Genomic DNA, 20260 nt, shown 5'->3' with positions numbered 1-20260 from the left:
AGTGTCGCCGAAAATGAGCCAGCATTGCCGAATCAGTAGGTTGACCTCAACTTTCTGTGTAACGCGAGGCTGCTAACTCCCCAACTCGATTTATGCCCCGTACGGTAGGTTATCGATCACCTAACTGAAGGTCGGTGAGGTTCATATATCGGGAGAGTCAGCGGTAGAGCTCTCCAACGACCACAAGGTCCTCTTCGTCTCTTCGTGTGAGTTGCGTAAAATGGATAGCTGCGCTCGATTTCGGTTCTTTTTTTTAAAGATATTTTCAGGCTTCTGTTTTTATATGTTTTAGCATTGTGCGCCTACAACAATCTCGGTTGATGGAGAAGTTAACATTCTCTTCTCCGTGAGCAGCCGTGGCAGGATCGGGGCGATGTCATGACAACAACCGGGCTGTTCCGCACGGGGGTAGCGTAAAGCAGCCAGCTTTCCGAGAAACCATCCCATCTCCACAGCAAAGGTTCTCATCTTTTCCTTCGGTGTCCTCCGGAGAGAGCACAGCTTAAGAGAGCAGAGAAGATACACCGCGCATTGGGCATCCGTGGTTCATGGAGGATCATTTCATTGCTACAACCTCAATCGGCCTTCTTTGAGACAAAACACTCCAAAAAAAGAAAAAAGAAAAAAGAAAAGAAAAGAAAGAAAGAGATGTGGGATGCAATGAGAAAAAAATATTGTTTGGATGGAAAGTTATCTTGTAGACTCAGCCATCACGACCCCCACCTGTATCAATGACCCTTTTTTTTTGTTTTTGGTTCTGGTTCTTCTAGCTTTCTACCAGGATTTGCTGGGTTATGGTTAGTTTGATTGAAGCTGGCTCTCCCGGCATTTGGAGAGACGCGTGTGGGTGCAAACTGTGGAAGAGCAGCCAATGGCCTATGCACCCAGATGTCAGAGTGAGAATTTCACCACCTCATTGACTGTTTGAACCACATTGTCCAGCTTGTTTGCTTCAGGAACACAAAAGTTTAACTCACAACAAAGTTTTTGGCTTCTTAGGGAGGGAAAAAAAAAAAAAAAAAAAAAAAAAAAAAAAAAAAAAGGCCTCAAGCACCCCATGAGATTACCTGAAAAGGGAATCCTCCCGCTTCTTTCTGATTTGAACCTGGTTCTAGACTCAAACAGGAAGCTTCTCCCTAAAAAGGGTTAGCTTGCATTTCCTGAATAGGACTAGTGCCATCTCTTGGGGAATGTTTCTCCACTTTAGGGCGGCCTGCAGAGAGTCTGATTGGACAGCTGTCAATACCCGCGCGACACAGCCTCTTTCCGGACTAGCGCACTTTTTCTTTGGAAGATTCCCGCGCTTCTCAACTGGGAAATTGAGACGTCACGTCAAAACCAAACCAACGGGCTGAAAAGGAAAGAATGTTCGCCAGCTTGACTTTTGGCCTCAGAGCTCTCTCTTGAGGATCAAACATAAGCTTGAGGTGCCATCAAAGGTTCCAAAGTGAGATGATTTGATAACAAAAACAAAAAAAAAAAAAGGATAAATAATCTAGCTGGTGAAATATCTCGCTGGTTGGTTGTGCCACTGGCTTGGATTGAAACATCTGCTCTTACAACTGCTGGGTTGGCGCGTTTATTTTTTATTTTTATTTTCTTTTTCCCCCATACCCCGTCCATCGAGCTGCAGACTGGCTCAGACACTGCGCAGAAATCTAACACGACGGAGCTGCGAGAATTGATACGCAATTCTATCTGTTGAAGAAGCTGAAGCCAAAAGTCTTATCTCCTCTTAGGGCTGAGACCCTGAACCAGTGGCCTCGACCATCCCGTTCCAACATATGCACTATGGCCAGCAGCTCGCCGTTTCCATCTTCTTCTACACCTTCGGAGTTTGTGGAGCTCTCTTGGATCGAACAAGGGTGGTGCTGGAGCTCCAACCGCGCATATCTTCCATCGCACCCCGACTTGGGGAATCGAATACCGCGCACCGGCTAGCGACAAGCTGTTCTAGACTCTTGGAGGCTGGACAATACAGTTAGCAGTTTGAGCAAGCCAACGATGTGGATCCTTTCTTTTACCAAATAGCTCCCTGACTTAGAGATTGCCTACGTGCGTGAGACAGTGGGAGGCACGGATATGGCAGATCCGATTCGAACGTATCGGAAGCAGATTCTTGGCATGTCATATTTAAATCCAGCTGTTCTGCCCCCCAGAGAGTCTTGAGCTTCAACGTCAAGGTCAATCCTCTCAAGTCTGAGAGCCTTCCTCCGGACGGGAAGTCGGTAATACCGAAATTTGACAATCATGCATCTCAAAAATCTCGTCATCGCGCTCGGCGCAACTTTCGCCGCGTCCGCATACGCTGCGCCGCTGGGAGGGCTCGATTCCCTGTTTGAGGGACTGGAGCAAGAATTGGAGACAGGGTTTTCGGATTTCGAGCGTCAACTTGAGGGTTCCGGGGATGACTTGCAATGCACCAAAGCATGCTATTCTTACCCCCCTGAGTGCCCACGTGGCTGGGTATGATTGCTTTCTTCTGATTTTACTCAGAGCAAGATGTGGTAGCTAACTCTTTTTTGTAAAACAGTGGCCAGATTTGCAGGTATTTCCCTCTTCACAACAAAAACAAAGGCTTCCAATTACCCCTGGATACTCTGAGGGGAAAATATCTAGATATAGCAACTGACACAGTTATTGCGTAGGGCCCTTGCTACACTTGCTGCACGCATTCAAAGCCGAAGAATCCGAATCCTCAGCCAAAGCCCTATGATCCCTATCAGCCGAAGCCAAAGCCAAAGCCAAAGCCTTATGATCCCTATCAGCCGAAGCCAAAGCCAAAGCCAAAGCCTTATGATCCCCATCAGCCGAAGCCAAAGCCAAAGCCAAAGCCAAAGCCTTATGATCCCCATCAGCCGAAGCCAAAGCCAAAGCCAAAGCCAAAGCCTTATGATCCCTACCAGCCTGAGTCGAAGCCTTATGATCCCTACCAGCCTGAGTTGAAGCCTTTTGATCCCTACCAGCCTGAGTCGAAGCCTTTTGATCCCTACCAGCCTGAGTCGAAGCCTTTTGATCCCTACTGGCCTGAGTCGAAGCCTTTTGATCCCTACTGGCCTGAGTCGAAGCCTTTTGATCCCTACCAGCCTGAGTCGAAGCCTTTTGATCCCTACTGGCCTGAGTCGAATCATTATGATTCCTATCAGCTTGAGCCAAGGGCAGGGCCAAGGCCTTTCCTAAGGATACCAAGGCCAAGACCAAGGCCTCATAGACCAAGGCCTCATAGACCCTCTCGACCCTCTCGGCCACGGCCAAGGCCAAGGCCAGGGCCTCATAGACCCTCTCGGCCACAGCCAAGGCCACAGCCAGTGCCAATTCCCCAGAATCCCCACCTGCCAAATCTGGATGCCTCCCTGATAGATGCCCTGCTGCCAAAGCCCCACCAGGAAACGCCTCAGGATCCCTACCAGCCAAAGCCCCAGGATCCAGAGCCGAGACCTGGTGACGGTGATAGGGTGATTAATGTTGGTTTCCCTGCGGGTGATTTGAAATGCCACCCAGCATGCTTTCCTCCTTCCCATCAGTGCCCATCTGGCCAGGTATGATTGCTTTCTTCTGTCAATTTTACTCAAATCAAGATGTGGTAGCTAACACTTTTGTAAAACAGCAACTACGTCATCTGGTATTTCCCTCTTCACAAGAACAAAGCCTTCCAATTACCCTTAGATACTCTGAGGGTAAAATATCTAGATATAGCAACTGACACAGTTATTACAGGGGGGTGGTTGCTCCACTTGCTGTGAACTTCCGAAGCCAAAGCCAGAGTCAAACCCGGAGCCAAGGCCTGAGGAGCTTACCAGCAGCGAGTTGCAAAGATCTACTAGCGAAGGTGAACTGAAGTGCTTTAGCGGATGCGGGACTCCTCTCTTTGAGTGTCCACCTGGTGGCTGGGTATGATTGCTTTCTGTCAATTTTACTCAAATCAAGCTGTGGTAGCTAACACTTTTGTAAAGAAGCCAGTATACTTAACGGTACTTCCCTCTTCACAAGAGCAAAGACTTCCAATTACCCTTAGATACTCTGAGGGGAAAATATCTAGATATAGCAACTGACACAGTTATTACAGGATCTGGATTGCTTCACTTGCTGCAAACCTCTGAAGCCGAAGCCAAAGCCAGAGTCAAACCCTCATGATTCTGATCAGCCGAACCCAAGGCCTGGTGACCATGATGGGCCGATTATCGACCATGGGGCTCTCGACCCCAATCACCCTCATCACCACCCTCATGATTCTCATCAGCCTGCTCCCTGAGCGCTCTGAGCGCTCTCGGCGCCCTCGTGGTCCTTATATCCCTTATTAGGACAAGAAGAAGACTTCCGATGAGTAATCTTGTGACCCAACTCCCTATTAAGCGGATTCTGTGATATGAAACACCGAAGGGTCCTCGAAGCCGATACGTCCGTTCCCCCAAGATGAATTGATTTGGTTAGCATTGGCAGAACGACTGGTTTTCTCGTCTGGACTCTGCTGCTTGTGAATAGCTAGCCTGTCAGTGTGCTTAGAAGTTGATATGTTCAATAGAACCACTTACATTCCTTTTGACATTTGTGTGCTGTTTAAACCTAAGAGTACATGTTACAAGGGATCTAGATGAGTAATCCCCTTTCGTAGGAAGGATAGAAAGGAATATCTGGGGCTACTTGGATCACATATTAATCATCGGCTAACTGTCCCTGAAGGGATCCCCTGGAGGGCAATAGCTACGGCAGCATCATTCCAACTTTGCTTTCTTCTTGCTGAAGTTGATAGCTGACACATTATCAACCGATCGAGAATTCTCCGCCTTGGCTCGGTCTTGGACTGAAAGGCCAAGGTTGCACACAATCTGATACCGGGTATCCGCTGCTCTGTCAGCGGTAAATTTGCCTATGCTCCGAGGGGCTTCGCTGGAGTGTGCCTCGGGAACACGAACATTCAGGGTTTGGAATATAGCCCAAAGGGAGATTCGCTGGAAGGGAGATAACTTCTCCCCACCGGCTAACTTTGTGAGGCGCCAGGTTTACTTCTCTCCCTCCTTTCCCCTTTGCGCCGCATCGCAATCGATCAATTTCAGGTCCCTTTATCAACGATATTCGTCCTCTATCCCAATGAAGCGGCCGGATATTTTCTTTCAGTTTCCATTCAGTACCAGATGGTTCCAATTTGGAAGCAGCACCAGCAAACCCTGTCCTACAGTTCCTGGAGAGATGAGAAGCACTGATCAGCAAGTGTAAGAATATCTTTCTCGCCGTCAAATGAAACAATGGCACTTCATCCCACCATTGATGCAGATTTACAAGATTGAGTGAATACGAATGATCTCTTCAAGATAATGGGCGTTCAAGTTTGCTCAGTCCAGCAAGTTGGTCGCTTTTACATTCAAATAACCATTGGAGTGTTTGCGTCTAGAACTTACAAACCAAAACCAGAACAATCAAAGAGATCTGGGAACCTTTGATTCATATTTGTGCAGGTAGCTACTTCGAAATCCCTTCTTGACACCTCTTTACAAACAAGCAAAGAATGGGAAAGACACACACAAATTCAAATGAACCGTACATTCATATCCTTTCATATTTCCCAGTTGATCGTAGCATGATCGCCCAGGACGTCACCCCATCTCTGACAGTGCACCATGATCTCATCGTGTTGCGCCTCGGTGAGGGTATCAGAACTGTCGACTTCAAGATGATTAAAGTTCGGCGTGTACTTCGCCCAGTCGTCTATCCACGTATTCAGTTCCTGCAGGACCCAGCTTAAGCAATCTCCGTTTACGCGATCGATAAAGAGAGCCTCCAGAGAGCGAGGTAGCAGGATATGAAGCTTCGAGTGACAATCCGTGCTGCGAAGAAACTCCACGCCTATTTCAAGGTATTTAAGAGATGTAAAGGCGGCGAATGAACCCACGAGGGCGTAATCACTTTGGTGACGTTGGTAGGACTTGATAGAGAGACGTTCAAGGGTATCCTTAACCTCAAGCAGGGAATTATAAAGCCGCTTCGGCTCGAAGCTGCCCTGCGTGCCCGGATAACAATGTGTGTATTCGAACGATTTTAGATACTTGCAGCTTGGAAGAAGCCCGTGTAAGCCATTTATGCAAACCTGGCCAGTGAGATTCAAGTGCGTGATGTTCGAACTCTCTTGCTGCTGCCAAGCTTCATCGTTATCAAAAATCGCAGTCGCGTATATGCTGCGTAACGCCGGAAAACGGAGAAACGGGATGAGCTTGTTCGAGGTGAAGTACCGGGACTGACCAATATCGAAAACCCTTGCTTCAACGAGACGTGCGAATCGTGGACCCGTCTCGTCGAACGGCTTCTTGCCCTCGGATGCGCGTTCCAGGATCTTGTGGCAGTACACTTCGTCTCCCACAGACGTAAGGGATAATCTTTTCAGCCCAGCTAATGATACCAGCAGTAGACCAATATACGCATCCGGCTTTCCCTTCTCCAGATCGCCCAGCCACTTAGTTTTCTCATCTGTTGAGTAGCTTGCATCGTCAACAGCACGTTCAAGAAGTCCGGGGTCGATTGGAAGAGGCATTGGCCTGTCTGAACCACCAGACTCTTCACATGGGCTAAAGGAAACGGGATCTGAAAGGGTAACATCGAGCTCTCGAACACACTGGGCTAGATTCGGATTCAGCAAAACCGCGCGTAGAACACCCGAAGCAAGGCGCGGAGACTCTTTGAGATGAATAGAGCGATAGGCCCAGGGGATCAATATATCGTATAATCGGCGAGAGCACGACGCTAGCCTCAGAACATTTCGAAGCGTCCTGATGTTGGCGGAAATATGAAGGAGCAATTCGACCGGCAGCGTGTTCAAAGTTGCCGGCATTTCTTCTCTTGAAGCTGGATCCCTTCTACTGATAGCTTCCACCTGCCTCACGCCTGATGGAGATGAGCGCTTCGCAATAGATTAGGGTATGTTATATTTTAAGCAAGGTTGACAAGCGTAAGTGGAAAGAGAATGTGCCAGGGGAGTTCGGTCTCGTAGGCACTGCAAGTTTGGAGCGACTGAAAGAAGGGAAGAGGTGATTAAAAAGAAGGAATCAGAATACAAGCTCGGCGCTGAGCTGCAGTAGTTGCCCATAGGCATCAGTAGCATGCCTGAAGCAGATATTCACGCTGCTGTTGTAACACCAGCTCCTAAGCCATGAATGGGGCGCACATAGAGGGAGTAGATCAGATATTACTTCACTTTTTGCAATTGCCATAAGTTCAGCTTGAAATTACTTCATAACTGCAGTTTTTTGGAGGTAAACTTCCGCATTCACTCTCCTATATCCTGTACGCGCGCTTGAAATTCGATAGCAGCAGGAGAGATACATTGATTGTAGATAGTACTATCCCACGATACCCTTCTGCTATCATTGTCATATGCCTCAAACACCAGATAGAAGGCGTGTTCTTGAACGTAAATAGCAAGGAGTAAAGAGATGAAGGTATTTCATATCAGGAAGCCAGTACAGTACACCTGGTTCAGATATAAAACAGGAGCAAAGGTGCAGAAAAGAGAATGAATGCTGTGGATACACAGGGGCTTCCACATCCTCAAGAATCACACACATCTGCAGATGACTCGATTTGATATCCTAAGGTTGCAGTTTCAGCTTTCAGGCAAGCAGGAGGATTACCTGCGCTGATAATGCAATTGAGGTTCGACAATCGCAAGAACAAAGATTGGGAATGAAGTTGGATGATAGTAAACAGGCAAATGCAAATCAAACCATTTATTAGCGACGGGTCAACTAAGTTAACCGATCACCTTTTTGACTTGCAGGTAGGATCACTATGAGCAATGCCATGCAGTGCTTTATGATGCAGCATGAGCCTTCCCCCCTCAAGAGTACATGCATGCAATTGTACTCACGTTCGAGGCTCTATTTTTAGAACGGTCGCTGGGTTGTCCGTACAGAGCGTGGAGTTGAATTCCGGCCGTTTGTGGGAGGAAAATGTGGATGGAAAGATTCCGGTGAACCCCACACATCCCATGGAAGCCGAACACATCACCCGCACTTGAGGAAATGCAACATCCATCCCTAAGCTGTCTTGGAACATACCATGGTCTGCATGCTGGGAGTTGTAGGAGGCGAGAACAATCCTTCAAGCAGGTTAAAATTCACTGGATCAACACATTTTCTCCCCTCCGCAGCTAACAAACTAGTTATTTATTTAACCCGTTGAATAGTACGGAGTAGCGAGCTAATCGTCCGGCATCCCAGATCAACAATGCGATGGGCATGTTCCGATTTACTATCCTGAATTATCAAATCTGAGCTGCTAAAGCGGCTGCTGATATGGCGAGTTCGAAGAAATTCCTGAAATAGGGCCAAGAAGGAGTATGTGACATGGCTGAAATCGACCTGCTCCAATGAGTCTAGTCCAGCGAGATCCGGGGAAGATGAGGGGAAAGCCATGGGTCAGACGCGGTATATACCAAGTACACACATGCTCTCGCTCCGTCTCTCCGCTGCGGGGTTGAAACCTGGGGCCTAGGAGGGTCCAGTTGCTGCTAGCCCAGGATATAAAAGGAGTGGCTTGATTCTACGTCTGTACTTAGGCGTCTGAAATTTTGCCTCGTGCTACTAATCCAACTACTCGTCTCTAGTCACTAGCTTTTATTGCTAAACATATATAACTATACCACAGTCTGCCATCATGGGTCGAGAAGCAATCCGGACGGCGATGCACGTTGATCGCAACAAGCCTGCGGCAGAGCAACCGGGCGTTCACGTATGGTCTCCCAAGTCTAGCAGCTGTCCCAGGGGTTATCCAAACGAAGAAGTATAAGTTTCGAGGCCAGCTATCACTTACTAACCTTACTCTAGAATCGTTGGCATCCGGACAGTATGTCCTTCACATTGCCCCTCTCACAATTCAGACTATCAAAAAAAAGACAAAAATAAATATAGGAAGAGAGAAAATTAACAAGAGCACACAGTCCCCGCCGCTGCAACCATCAAAAATGGTGAAACAGTGAAAATAGAATGCCTGGACTGGACCGGTGGACAGATCAAAAACAATGACTCTGCGGACGACGTGCGAGACATTGACCTGACTGGAGTTCACTATTTAACCGGCCCATTCCACATTGAGACTGCCGAACCCGGCGACGTTCTCCTGGTAGAGATCCAGGACATCCAACCATTCCAGGACCAGCCATGGGGCTTTACTGGGGTGTTTTCAAAGAACAACGGAGGCGGTTTTCTATCTGAATTCTACCCGCAGGCGTGAGTGGTATTCGCAAGCTCGTAATGGAGGATACATCTAATATACACCGTTTTCAGTGCCAAGGCAATATGGGATTTTGAGGGCATTTTCTGCTCCTCGAGGCATATCCCTGGCGTTCGTTTTGCAGGATTAATCCACCCGGGCATTCTTGGCTGTGCGCCTTCCGCCGAAATTCTAGCCGAATGGAACAGGCGAGAATCAGAACTCGTCCAAGAGTATGGCTCAGACACGGTTGCGAGGCTTCCTGAGCCTCGCAATGCCCATACAGGTTCAGCAGAGGGCGAGGTCCACGCACGGATCTGCAGAGAAGGCGCAAGAACTATCCCAGTATGACAGGCCACATTTAATCAAAAAATTATACCCTCAACATTCTAATGTCTCTGTCCTACAAACCAGGGCCGCCCTGAACATGGCGGAAACTGCGACATTAAAAATCTCAGTCGTGGTTCCAAGGTCTATCTCCCCGTGCACGTTCCCGGCGCCAAATTCTCCGTCGGTGATCTCCATTTCTCTCAAGGTGATGGTGAGATCTCCTTCTGCGGCGCCATCGAAATGGCAGGAGTAATCACGATTAAATTCAACGTGATCAAAAACGGCATGGAGCAGATAGGCATGAAGTCACCGCTCTTCCACCAGGGGCCTGTGGAGCCTCAATTTGGACCCGGTCGGTATCTCACATTTGAAGGTTTCTCTGTTGATCATAACGGAAAGCAGCATTACCTAGACGCGACGGTGGCATATCGGGAGACCTGTCGTCGGGTCATTGAGTACCTAAGACGGTATGGGTATAACGATTACCAAGTGTACCTTCTCTTGAGCTGCGCGCCGGTTCAGGGGCATATTGCCGGCCTGGTTGATGTTCCGAACGCGTGTACAACGCTAGGCTTGCCGATGGATATTTTCGATTTCGATATCAGGCCGGAAGTGCCAGCCCAGAAAAGGAACATGGGCAGCTGTGCATTCGCAAGTGATCATAAAGCGTAAAGCACAGAGTGGCTAGCTGTATTTGCTTTATTTATTCTTATAATTCATTTTTTTTTTTAAATGATTGATGTGGTTGATCCATGATTTATATCGAGTCACTCGAGTTAAGATTGTAATTTGAGATTTCTATGCTTTCCGTTGCTTACGCTCTCTGAAAGCGGTCCATTGGAGGATAACGCAGATTACCATGTAATTTCCGAGGCCAGATTTATAACACCTACTCCATTCTACTCCGTGAATAATTGAGCGAACCGAGAAGCTCGGATCGAGACCATCTGCTCTAGAGTGCTAATCCCGGGGAGAGACAAGAGTCACGGCAGAAGGTATCCATAAGAAAGATTTTAGCAATGGAGCCACATTCAAGAGAAGAACTTCTTGACTGCAGCTCTCTGTTTGCGATCCTGCTCTGCGATGTGTTTCTTAACCCGAGCGATTTCGTTAATGATGGCGGCATCATTAGGCGCGAGCTCCAACGCCTCTTGTAGATCCTTAATTGCCTCTTCCTCTTCTTTCAATCCGCAGCTAGCGATAGCACGTCGGTAGTGCGCTTTGGCCTTATCAGCATCCTTGGCGTCAGCATCCTTCGCGGTGTTGATAGCGTAGCCAGCCCAAGAACGACCGTCGGCGAAACGCTTGAGTTTGTTGGCAAGGAGCGCGGAATTAGAATTCAATGTGAATCTTAATGCTGCAATTTGTGATGGAAGTTCTTTTGCGTCAGAATCGGACGGCTCCGGAGCCTCGTTGAGATAGCGGATTCCCTTCTGATACTTCTCTAGACCAAGCTCGACATCACCGGCTTTGAAAGCCTTATTTCCGAACTCCTTGAGATCGACAGCAATCTTGTAATACTGAGCCAAGGATAACTCTTCTGTGATGTCTTCAGGGTAATCCTCATATGTATCACCAGTAGTGTCAACAGAACGCTGCGTGGCGTTCTTGTAGTCATCCCCAGTAAGTTCGCCGCAATCAGTAACTTTAACATCCATGAGAGGTTTGTCGTTTGGATTGGTCTTTTGTGACTCAATCTTGCGCACAATGCTTCGGCCATTGATCACCTCTCCGAATACAACATGCTTTCCGTCAAGGTGGGGAGTTGGGACGGTGGTCACGAAAAACTGGCTGCCATTGGTGCCGGGACCAGAGTTGGCCATCGACAACAGGAACGGGCGGTCATGTTTCAGGTCGAAATTCTCGTCATCAAACTTCTCGCCGTAGATCGACTCGCCCCCAGTTCCGTTGAATTCAGTGAAGTCACCACCTTGAATCATGAACTGCTTGATTACGCGGTGAAAGATGGATCCTAGCAAGGTCTCTAGTTAAATTTTTGTCTTTTAAAAATCATATCCGTATCAAGATACCTTTATAGCTCAAAGGCTTCCCCTGCTTTCCCATTCCCTTTTCTCCGGTGCAAAGGGCACGGAAATTCTCAGCGGTCTTTGGGACAACTAGAAGGCGAGTCAGAACCTCTTGAGTACCGCATTTGTAGCATTACAGTCCTAATTCCGATCGTAACGACATACCATCATTAAACTACAGCCAGATTGATTAGTGTCTTTGAATCACCCTACGTGGGATATTCTCCGACTTACCAGTTCGAACACAACACGGCCTTCCTGCCTGTTTCCAATTGAAATGTCGAAGTAAACTCTTGGACGACCTATAACGCGACGATGTCAGCACCCAAGGCTCCTTTCGGCTCTGATAGCGATCTGGCGCCAGTACCTGTCGATTCAGCCATTATGTACTAGGTTTCCAGGTGATTATGCCAAAACCTTCGGGAGCAATGTGGGGAGATTATGCCTGTGAGAGCGGGTATGGAGAAGTGACGACGAGACTGGAGGAGCAAAGGGTGCGAAGCGAAGGGAGCTTGGAGCTATCTGAAGCTATAAAGAAAGGGCTAGAGGGATTCGGCCAGGGAAGAGAGTGACCACGAAGTGAATACCCGGCAACAGGCGGCGAGGAGGTTCAAGAACATTCCATTGCAAGTCGATTGTCCCGCATCCAACACTGCAAACACGGCAAACAACCCCACCCATCCGGCACGCCCTCGCCAAGCCCTAAGCCCTGCTTTCCCCCTTTGGGACTACCGGCGTTCGCTGCGCTTGGACCGTGAAGTAGTGAATTGAATTGAATTGAATCACTGGACCATTGGGTAAATCTATATGCTACGCGATTGGTATCTCTGGGTTTATCTATGTATATACACGGGTCGTCTATAGGGCTTGCTTTTGAAATAGTCAACGACTCCGTATGCTTATTCCGCCTTCTTGGAATCGGTATTAAGTTCCAGTGTCACCTGCTTCCATGGTAAGAAAACGGCCTCATATAAATGATATGCTCCGGGTTTTGCTAAGGAATGCTTGTCTGTTTCAACGTACCGGTCCATCGTTTACAAGTCCAACTTCCATCATTGCCTGAAACACGCCGTTCTTGACTCGGTCAGGGTTGTATAACGCCCCAACCTTGGAGTAGAAGTACTCGTAGAGCTCCTTAGCCTTTACTGCGTCCGCAGCACCGTGAAAGTCGGGTTTATTGCCTTTCTTCACCTTTGCGAACAACGTAAATTGTGACACTGGAGGATTCGGTTAGCTGAATCCACAGCACCAGAAGAACTAGAGGGTCATCCAGGACGCACCACAAAGGACCTCTCCTTGTATGTCTTGGACATTTTTTTTCCACTAAGGGGAAGCGCTTGTTAGACTAGACCATGTCGGGCGTTAAAACAGTCTGGGAGCCGTACATTTGCCCCAGAGTCATCAGGCCACATCTTGAGCTTTAACACCTTGGCAGCAAGAGCCTCCGCATCTTTCTCAGTGTCGTGCGGCCCAACTGCTGCTAGAACTAGCACTCCCCGTCCAATGTAGGAGACAAGTTTCGTATCAACTGTAACCGAAGCGGAGGAGACCCGCTGCAAGATAGCTAGACAGCATATTAGCCATAATTCTAGGTTTAGTAGCATCGGGAAGACTTCACCTTTCATATTGGCAGAAGAGATGAACGAGGACTAAGTCTTCAGGCTGTTATTATGCTTGACTGCACCATAAAGACACGCGTGTTGTGACAATCGACACACTGTTTCGGGCCCCCTGGTCGCATTGCTGTTATCGACTAAGCAAAAGGCACATGGTTTCGAGCATGTCAACTGAGGTATAATTACCTATCCTTCTTGCGACAAGCTACATCTGCCCTCCATCCATCCTTGTTCTCCCTTTTCACCTTTTGGAACAGTTTCACTTAGCGCTGGAGCTTCTTCGCATTTATAATTTTCCGAGAACATCCATTCCGGGTTTAGAAACACATCCTGATGGTCTTGGCATCTCTCGTTGCTTGGCTGCATCAGGATAGCAACACCACCTGGAGAGAGCCTGTTCTGGTCGCAATTTTCCATCACAAATCACCTAGCCTGAGCTGGAAACTGACAGAGAGGACATTGGCAGTGGCCCCTCTCACACCCCATCACATCAACCATCCTTCACTGGTTTGCCTTTCTCTCTACCAACCATCATCCTGTTTCCGTCTCAACAGTGCTGCTAACTCCATCTGGCGCTACTTGAGCCGTTCTGGTATGAAGAGCAGCCATGACATCTCGAAAAACGCAGCAAGAGATCGATCGGACCTTCAAGAAGGTCGCGGAAGGCATCCAATCCTTCGAGGGCATATATGAGAAGATCAAGACCACGACTAACCTTGCCCAGAGAGACAAGCTCGAGGACAACCTAAAACGAGAGATCAAGAAACTACAGCGATTTCGTGACCAGATCAAGACATGGGCTTCCGGAAACGAGGTGAAGGACAAAGGTCCGCTTCTAGAACAGCGGAGAGCTATTGAAACTGTGCGCGACCCTTCCTTGCGGCGAACTCATCCCTATCCCTTACCACGACGCTAACTGGACACACAGTGCATGGAACAATTCAAAGCTGTCGAGAAGGAGATGAAGACGAAAGCCTATTCGAAAGAGGGATTATCAGCCGCCGCAAGATTAGACCCCAAGGAAAAGGAGAGAGTGGAAACCTGCGAGTTTCTCTCGTCGATGGTGGATATTCTTCAGCAGAAGATAGAGGCTATGGAGGCCGAGGAGGAGATGCTACAAGCTACAATGAAGAAGGGCAAAAAGGACGCGTCGAAGGCAACCAGATTAGCGGACATCTCGAGGATATCGGAACGGCATAAATGGCACGTCGCGAAACTGGAGCTGTTACTTCGATCATTACAAAACGGAAATGTGGAAACGGGTCAAGTTATCGATATCAAAGAAGCCATAAAATATTACGCTGAAGACGGTCACAATGCAGATTTTTGCGGCGAAGACGAGACAATATATGATGATATCGAACTTGGAGACGACGAAGCTCAATTCGGCATGGGTCTAGACAATGATCGTGTGTCCTCACAAGACACCCAATCGATACAAGAGGACGACCAGTCGGAGGTACGAAGAGGGAAAGCGGATACCGGTCCTCCAAGACGCTCGTCAACACAAACGAAATCGCCTCTATCGGCCCTCGCAACGCTTAACCTCAATGGACAGTCATCCACGCCGGCCCCCACCATGAAACCTGCGCCACCACCAACAAGGTTACCCGGAGAGACTTTGAAATATGCTTCTGCGGCGGCCGCTGCCGCTGCAAGCGATAAGAACGGAGTCGGCATAGCTCCTTTACCCCCGCCGCCTGGGGCAAGTCCTGCAATATCCAACGCACAACCGGTTTCGAAACCCCCGTCTTCTGCATCGCCTCAAGTAGCACCCGCGCAACCCGTACAAAGATTGATATCCAACGCTGCCAACTCTGATGACTTGAGCAACCAGTCTAAATCTCCGACTTTGAGCAGCGTCGCGGCGAGCCGGCCAGGCACTGTGCCACCTACACCCGCGATCACCAAGGCTGAAACGACAACACAGAAGCAGCAACAACCGCAACAACAACCACAGCCACAGCCACAGCCGTCGAAGGATCGCCCTATAGCCAACGGTGAAAAGAAGGAAGAATCGAATGCCGAAGAGTCTGTCTATCACCTGCCACCCGGCCTTCAAGACTTGATACACTCCTTCGAGGCTACGAAGTCCAGAGCAACTGCACCTCAGTCCGGATCAACGCAACGATTACTAGTAGCGAGTCATAATACGTGCCCAGAACCGAGCGATGCCGAGAAGCCACGCCACTACAAGCCTCAAACACCTTACAACACCCCACTTTACTACCCGCAGGACGTGCTTCCCATCTTCGATGACCCACGGCTCTACGAAAATGGAAGAATAGAGACAGACACGCTGTTCTACCTATTCTATTATCGTCAGGCGACGTATCAACAATACCTAGCTGCCAAAGCGCTCAAGAACCAAAGCTGGCGGTTCCACAAGCAGTACCAGACATGGTTCCAGAGACATGAGGAACCAAAGACGATTACGGAGGAGTTTGAGCAAGGAACATATCGATTCTTCGATTATGAGAGCACATGGTTGGTTCAACACATGTTCTTTTGTTCGTCCTGCGTATAGCTGACCATGAATAATAGGATGAACCGAAGAAAAGCGGATTTCAAATTCGTTTACAAGTTCCTTGAGGACGATCTCTAAACAGCGGGCTTCGAGCTTTCGTGGGCCCGGCTTAGCTCGCCTTTGGTCTCCCGGCAAAGGGTACGTTTTTGTGAATGACTTATTTCTCTCTGCGCCTTGTCTCGTCTTTTTGTTCTCCAAGCCAACAGGGGAAACGGGAACGGTGGTCTTTCGAACTTTCTTGCTCGGTTAAACGCTTGATTCAGCAAATTTGGCGCAAGGGCGGGAAACGGAAACGTCCACTGTGTTTTATTTCTTTTTTTTGAAAGGAGCCCTAGGGTGGATGGGCACTTTTTCCTCCATATCTCTAAGCTCGTGCTCGGAATTCGGATTGCGTTGCGTTGTTTCTTCTGTTTTTTGTCTTCCCCAGTCTAAGCTATCCGGGGTTTCTTGTTCTGCATGTGCCTCCACCCCATGGGTCCTGTTTTACCTTGTTGTGATGACGGATGCGAATGCTCCAAATTTTGTTTCTTGTTTTTCTCTAACACACGTTCCCTTTCCTAACTTGCTCTTGCATATGGTTTTATGAATGTACAGAGTCAAGACAAGGTATTTTGCATCGTGGCCTTTGTAGGTGATGCCATCTTTTTTCACATCAACATACATACATACATGCCTACATACATATCTTCCACGACACAACCACCCAACTGGGTCCCCCCAAAAAGAAAAGAAAACATAAATCAAAAGGGGGCTCTTGAGTGTGTCTCCTATCTAAGCTATGTACGGTACGCACGGGTTGGTCCCCCACGTTGGCCGACGATGGTCACTGGACCCGGATGGAAGATTAGAGATGCTACTTGCTCGCCGCGTTTGCAGATCTGGTTGGTTGTGTTCCTGGTGATGTTTCTGTTCCTGCGTCAAATCATGACTAGTGTGTATCCGGGGTAATTCTTCCAGGCGGAGCAGCTAGAGAGAACTAGACCCCTCCCAATCGTGTCGGGCAGTGAGGAAGGGGTAATATGTGGCATTCCAGAACTGTTTCATCGTCAAGCAACCCTGTTCATTGTAGGGCGGCAAAATCTCGGTGCGTGAATTAGGCTCTGATTGGACAAGTGCCTGGATCAGGCAGGATTGGGCTTAATGGATAGCTAATGGTTGAGCCCCCAGCCAAATGAACACGTTAATTATGCACGTTCAAGACTAAAATGTATACAAGATCGGATGGTTGGATTCCTTGTGGGAGGTGATCTTATGTATGCATTTGTTGTTGTGTTGTTCAGAGCCAGTTGTTATCGAAATTAGACAGGTCCAGACGCGATCAATTCTCAGCATTAGCCTCCTGATCATTCCCCCCAAACTTTGCGAGTGCCTTTTCGATCCACTCATTATCATCCCGTGACTGCCAAAGTGATGCGTTTAGGGCCTGAAATCCACTATTATTCTTCAATCTCATGTCTGCCCCGTTTTCCAGCAGTATGGTCGCCAGATCCCTTCTGATCTCTGTCCCAGTCCCAGCAAAGTGGAGGGCAGTAAACCCGAGCGCATCCTGCTTATTGACGGCGGCCCCATGTTCAACCAGCAGTCTGACGGCATCCAAGTACATAGTGGCGGCCGCAGTATGCAGCGGGGAGGCCCCTCTATTATTCTGACTATTTACGTCTGCTCCTTTTTTGATTAGAAGCTTGATCAGTTCGAGATTCGCTTCAGAATGTGGAAGCCGCAGCATGAAGTGGAGTGGTGTATTTCCGTCATGCTGGGCCACGTCAACGTTCGCTCCATGTTCGACTAACGCAAGCACGACTTCCAAATAGCCCTTGTCAGTTGCTATATGCAACGGAGTGGCCTGGTTGTGAGCTCGATGGTTGACATCGGCTCCATTGCGAACGAGCAGTTCGATAACGGGACCACTATGACGGACGGCAGCGGCGAGCAGCAAGGGAGACACGCCATCATTGGAGGTACAGTTGACATCAGCTCCACGTTCAATGAGTGTGCGGACTGTCGCTTCATTTTTTCCAAGCGCCGCCTGATGCAAAGGAGTGAAACCTCCGCCATCTCGAGCATGGATGTCAAGACCCCGATTGATGAGGAGGCTGATTAGTTCTGCTTTACATAACTTAGCAGCGTCATGCAACAGCGTCTGCTTGAGGGAGGATATGACATTGATATTTGCACCCTTGTCGATCAAACGGAAAACAAGCTCATCATTTCCGACCCTGGCCGCATGTTGAACTACGGTCGATGCATCGTTGCCGCATTTTGCGTCGACGCTCATTCCATTGTCAATTAAGAACAGAAGAAGGTCAGCGCGCTTTTGCTCTTCACCCTTGTCAATTCCTCGACGCGTTAGTGAGGGGCCCAGCCACCGCGTAGCAAGGTAAGCAGCAAAGTGGCCAGCAGAGAAGGGGTCTCGATATTTGAGAGGGGGTTGTGCGTCAAGATCAGCACCGGCATCTAAGGATTTCTGCGCAGTTGCCCTTTCGCCGCGTTTAATAGCCCACCAAAGAGCGGAGGCACCGCTGCGCTTCACGTTGCGTGCGTATAGATACGGGGTAAAGACGGTGTTGAGGTGACTGTTTGCGCTGGCAAGGCTACCGATGCAGGGCTCGTCTAGGTAATCGGCAATGGAGAGAAGGATTTCGTTCGGCAGAGATGCCAACTCGACAGGTCCTGTTGGTGGCACAGGCTCCATGGTGGGTTGGGTGAAAGGAGGCAAGGTGTATGTATTGATATCCGAGGACGTGTGGGCCTCACGGTGCCAGGATGAAGGAGAGAGCCAAGCGCTGGTGCGCCAACGGAGTTAAAAACAAAAAGAGAGTGAACAACCCACGGCGGCGTATGTGGCTTTCGGCTGTTAACGCGCCGTGGTCGTGCCCTGGCACTTTGAGGCAGCAACCTTGTACCACCAATCACAGGGACCGGGACGGAAGAACATTGGAATGCCTGCCAGTCGAATCAGATAGTACCAGTTTGCAAGAAGCAATTATTTTACAATCGTGGTTATGTTTCCAAAGAAGACTGCGCAGTCATCACAAATAGATGGATGTATTTGTCCACTGCATACGTAGAGACTTGTAACTCTGTAGCTGCGCAAGGTCGTTTGAAACGGCCGGGAGGAGTCCTCCTGTGCCACGTATGCCCGGAATATCTAATCCGCTTTCCGTAGTCCGGGCTGACCCGAGCCTTAATATGATTTGAGCCCTTCAGTGGGAGAGAGAGAGTATGGGGAAGAGGGTGCCTGAGGTCGCCGGCAGTGTCGTCGCCGTTCGCCTCACTTTTTGTAGGCGCGAACCACGGAAGTACTCGCGATGCCGGAAGGCCTGTTTTTGCACTATTTTGGTCTGTTTGCCATGTTTGACGGTACCGCTTATTAATAGAAACAGCTATTCCCTATCGGGCTAGCTAACTTACATAATGCACCTAATTGAGGCTAGCGCCACGGACGACGGTGCCACTGGGGCTGGGCCACATCGCAGCCGCTGACGGGACGACGCGAGACAGCGAGACAAGCGAGACAGCACGGCGGGACAGCCAACCTCGACGGCGTCAAAGCATCAGGCCTCGCAGGCCAGGGCTCGGGCCTGACAGCGCAGCATTGGTTTCTCGAAACATCTTGAAACAAGTCCCCTGGGGCAGTCACCAGCACAACAGCATGGCTGAAACCCCTTGCTCTACATACCTCCTTAACGAGCCCCTCTCTCAGATGCCGAGCTAACTACTGCCCATCACTCCGCTTGGGTGTCGTTTTATTTTCCCCTTTTCTTTTTCTTTTTCTTTTCCTTTTTTTTTTTAAAAAAAATCTCCGACTGGCTACGGAGTATAATGCCAATGTTGAGTGAGCGCTTTGTGTTTATGGTTATTTTTAACTATCATCGTGGTCTGACAACGTCGAGCCCACAACAGACCTAGCCACTCGTTTGCCCATCCGTGGCAGCCGCTGCAGGTTTCAAACCCGAATCTACCGCCAGCTTCATAGTAGTTCTCTGGACCCTTATCCATAACTTTCTACCAGATTTGTTGCTTGCTCCGGCAGTTCTCAAATCGGGTTGACCTGGAGGCCCTGCGATGAAATGAGGCGAAACTTACCACCTGCAAGGCTGTCTCTCCCTCCCTCCATCCCGTCGCCTAACGGTCCATTGCCAGCTCTCTCTCCTCCCCCCCTTCTCTTGACGGCCTGTTTTCATCCCAAAACGAAGCTTTGCCAACCGCGCGGCCCATCTGGCTTATCGTTCGCTTTCTCGCTGTGGATGATGTTCCTCTTGTCTTCTGCTTCGGCCCATTCCTCCTGCTCTATCTCTCTGCCCCTCTCTCTCTCTGTGTGTGTGCGCGATTGGGTGTGCCACCATCGCACAAAACCAGGGAGGGGCTGTGTACCCGGACCTAATCCCTCCACGTGCGAATTTTTGTGCAGAAACCCTCAATTCGCAGATTTGCTCTCTCGTGCTCCGGTTGTGTAATCATCCCAACCTTGTTCCACCTACCCTTGAAGGGCAGACTTCGGTTTCTCCTTGCTTCACTTTCTCTTTCTTCGTCGTCGTGTTCGTCCGTCTGTCTCTCTTCTC

At 49.1% G+C, this 20260-nt stretch overlaps 7 protein-coding genes across 7 annotated transcripts; 3 read left to right on the top strand and 4 right to left on the bottom strand.

The window, feature by feature from the left end:
- Window positions 1-2250: 2250 nt before the first annotated feature.
- Window positions 2251-4529, top strand: D8B26_000085 (uncharacterized protein; the record flags this gene model as incomplete). The annotated part of the gene is made up of 7 exons (XM_066123108.1): window positions 2251-2466; window positions 2534-2548; window positions 2649-3539; window positions 3608-3622; window positions 3718-3891; window positions 3954-3971; window positions 4067-4529. 7 exons carry the CDS (start codon window positions 2251-2253, stop codon window positions 4250-4252), a joined length of 1515 nt encoding a protein of 504 aa, XP_065979180.1. The 3' UTR covers window positions 4253-4529.
- A 1022-nt stretch (window positions 4530-5551) lies between these two features.
- D8B26_000084 (uncharacterized protein) lies at window positions 5552-6820 on the bottom strand (the record flags this gene model as incomplete). The annotated part of the gene is made up of 1 exon (XM_003067700.1): window positions 5552-6820. The coding sequence occupies one exon, from the start codon at window positions 6818-6820 to the stop codon at window positions 5552-5554; it is 1269 nt and encodes a 422-aa protein (XP_003067746.1).
- Window positions 6821-8314: 1494 nt separating this feature from the next.
- D8B26_000083 (uncharacterized protein) lies at window positions 8315-10226 on the top strand. Its single transcript, XM_003067701.2, has 5 exons — window positions 8315-8718; window positions 8814-8832; window positions 8927-9215; window positions 9273-9543; window positions 9613-10226. The coding sequence occupies exons 1-5, from the start codon at window positions 8644-8646 to the stop codon at window positions 10198-10200; spliced, it is 1242 nt and encodes a 413-aa protein (XP_003067747.1). The 5' UTR covers window positions 8315-8643; the 3' UTR covers window positions 10201-10226.
- Window positions 10206-12154, bottom strand: CPR6 (peptidyl-prolyl cis-trans isomerase cpr6). The gene is made up of 5 exons (XM_003067702.2): window positions 11923-12154; window positions 11790-11857; window positions 11721-11730; window positions 11559-11645; window positions 10206-11500 (listed from the first exon to the last, which is right to left on the bottom strand). Exons 1-5 carry the CDS (start codon window positions 11936-11938, stop codon window positions 10560-10562), a joined length of 1122 nt encoding a protein of 373 aa, XP_003067748.1. The 5' UTR covers window positions 11939-12154; the 3' UTR covers window positions 10206-10559.
- Window positions 12155-12343: 189 nt separating this feature from the next.
- DTD1 (D-tyrosyl-tRNA(Tyr) deacylase) lies at window positions 12344-13181 on the bottom strand. The gene is made up of 5 exons (XM_003067703.2): window positions 13174-13181; window positions 12941-13119; window positions 12836-12878; window positions 12579-12772; window positions 12344-12496 (listed from the first exon to the last, which is right to left on the bottom strand). The coding sequence occupies exons 1-5, from the start codon at window positions 13178-13180 to the stop codon at window positions 12455-12457; spliced, it is 465 nt and encodes a 154-aa protein (XP_003067749.1). The 5' UTR covers window position 13181; the 3' UTR covers window positions 12344-12454.
- A 597-nt stretch (window positions 13182-13778) lies between these two features.
- Window positions 13779-16271, top strand: NOT5 (general negative regulator of transcription subunit 5; the record flags this gene model as incomplete). Its single annotated transcript, XM_003067704.2, has 3 exons — window positions 13779-14033; window positions 14100-15658; window positions 15716-16271. The coding sequence occupies 3 exons, from the start codon at window positions 13779-13781 to the stop codon at window positions 15774-15776; spliced, it is 1875 nt and encodes a 624-aa protein (XP_003067750.1). The 3' UTR covers window positions 15777-16271.
- Window positions 16272-16916: 645 nt separating this feature from the next.
- D8B26_000079 (uncharacterized protein) lies at window positions 16917-18390 on the bottom strand (the record flags this gene model as incomplete). The annotated part of the gene is made up of 1 exon (XM_003067705.2): window positions 16917-18390. The coding sequence occupies one exon, from the start codon at window positions 18388-18390 to the stop codon at window positions 17017-17019; it is 1374 nt and encodes a 457-aa protein (XP_003067751.2). The 3' UTR covers window positions 16917-17016.
- Between the last annotated feature and the right edge of the window lie 1870 nt (window positions 18391-20260).

The sequence above is a fragment of the Coccidioides posadasii genome, chromosome 1 (assembly GCF_018416015.2).
Source record: "Coccidioides posadasii str. Silveira chromosome 1, complete sequence".
Lineage (NCBI taxonomy): Eukaryota > Fungi > Ascomycota > Eurotiomycetes > Onygenales > Onygenaceae > Coccidioides > Coccidioides posadasii.
This window is presented reverse-complemented; position numbering and strand designations above follow the sequence as displayed.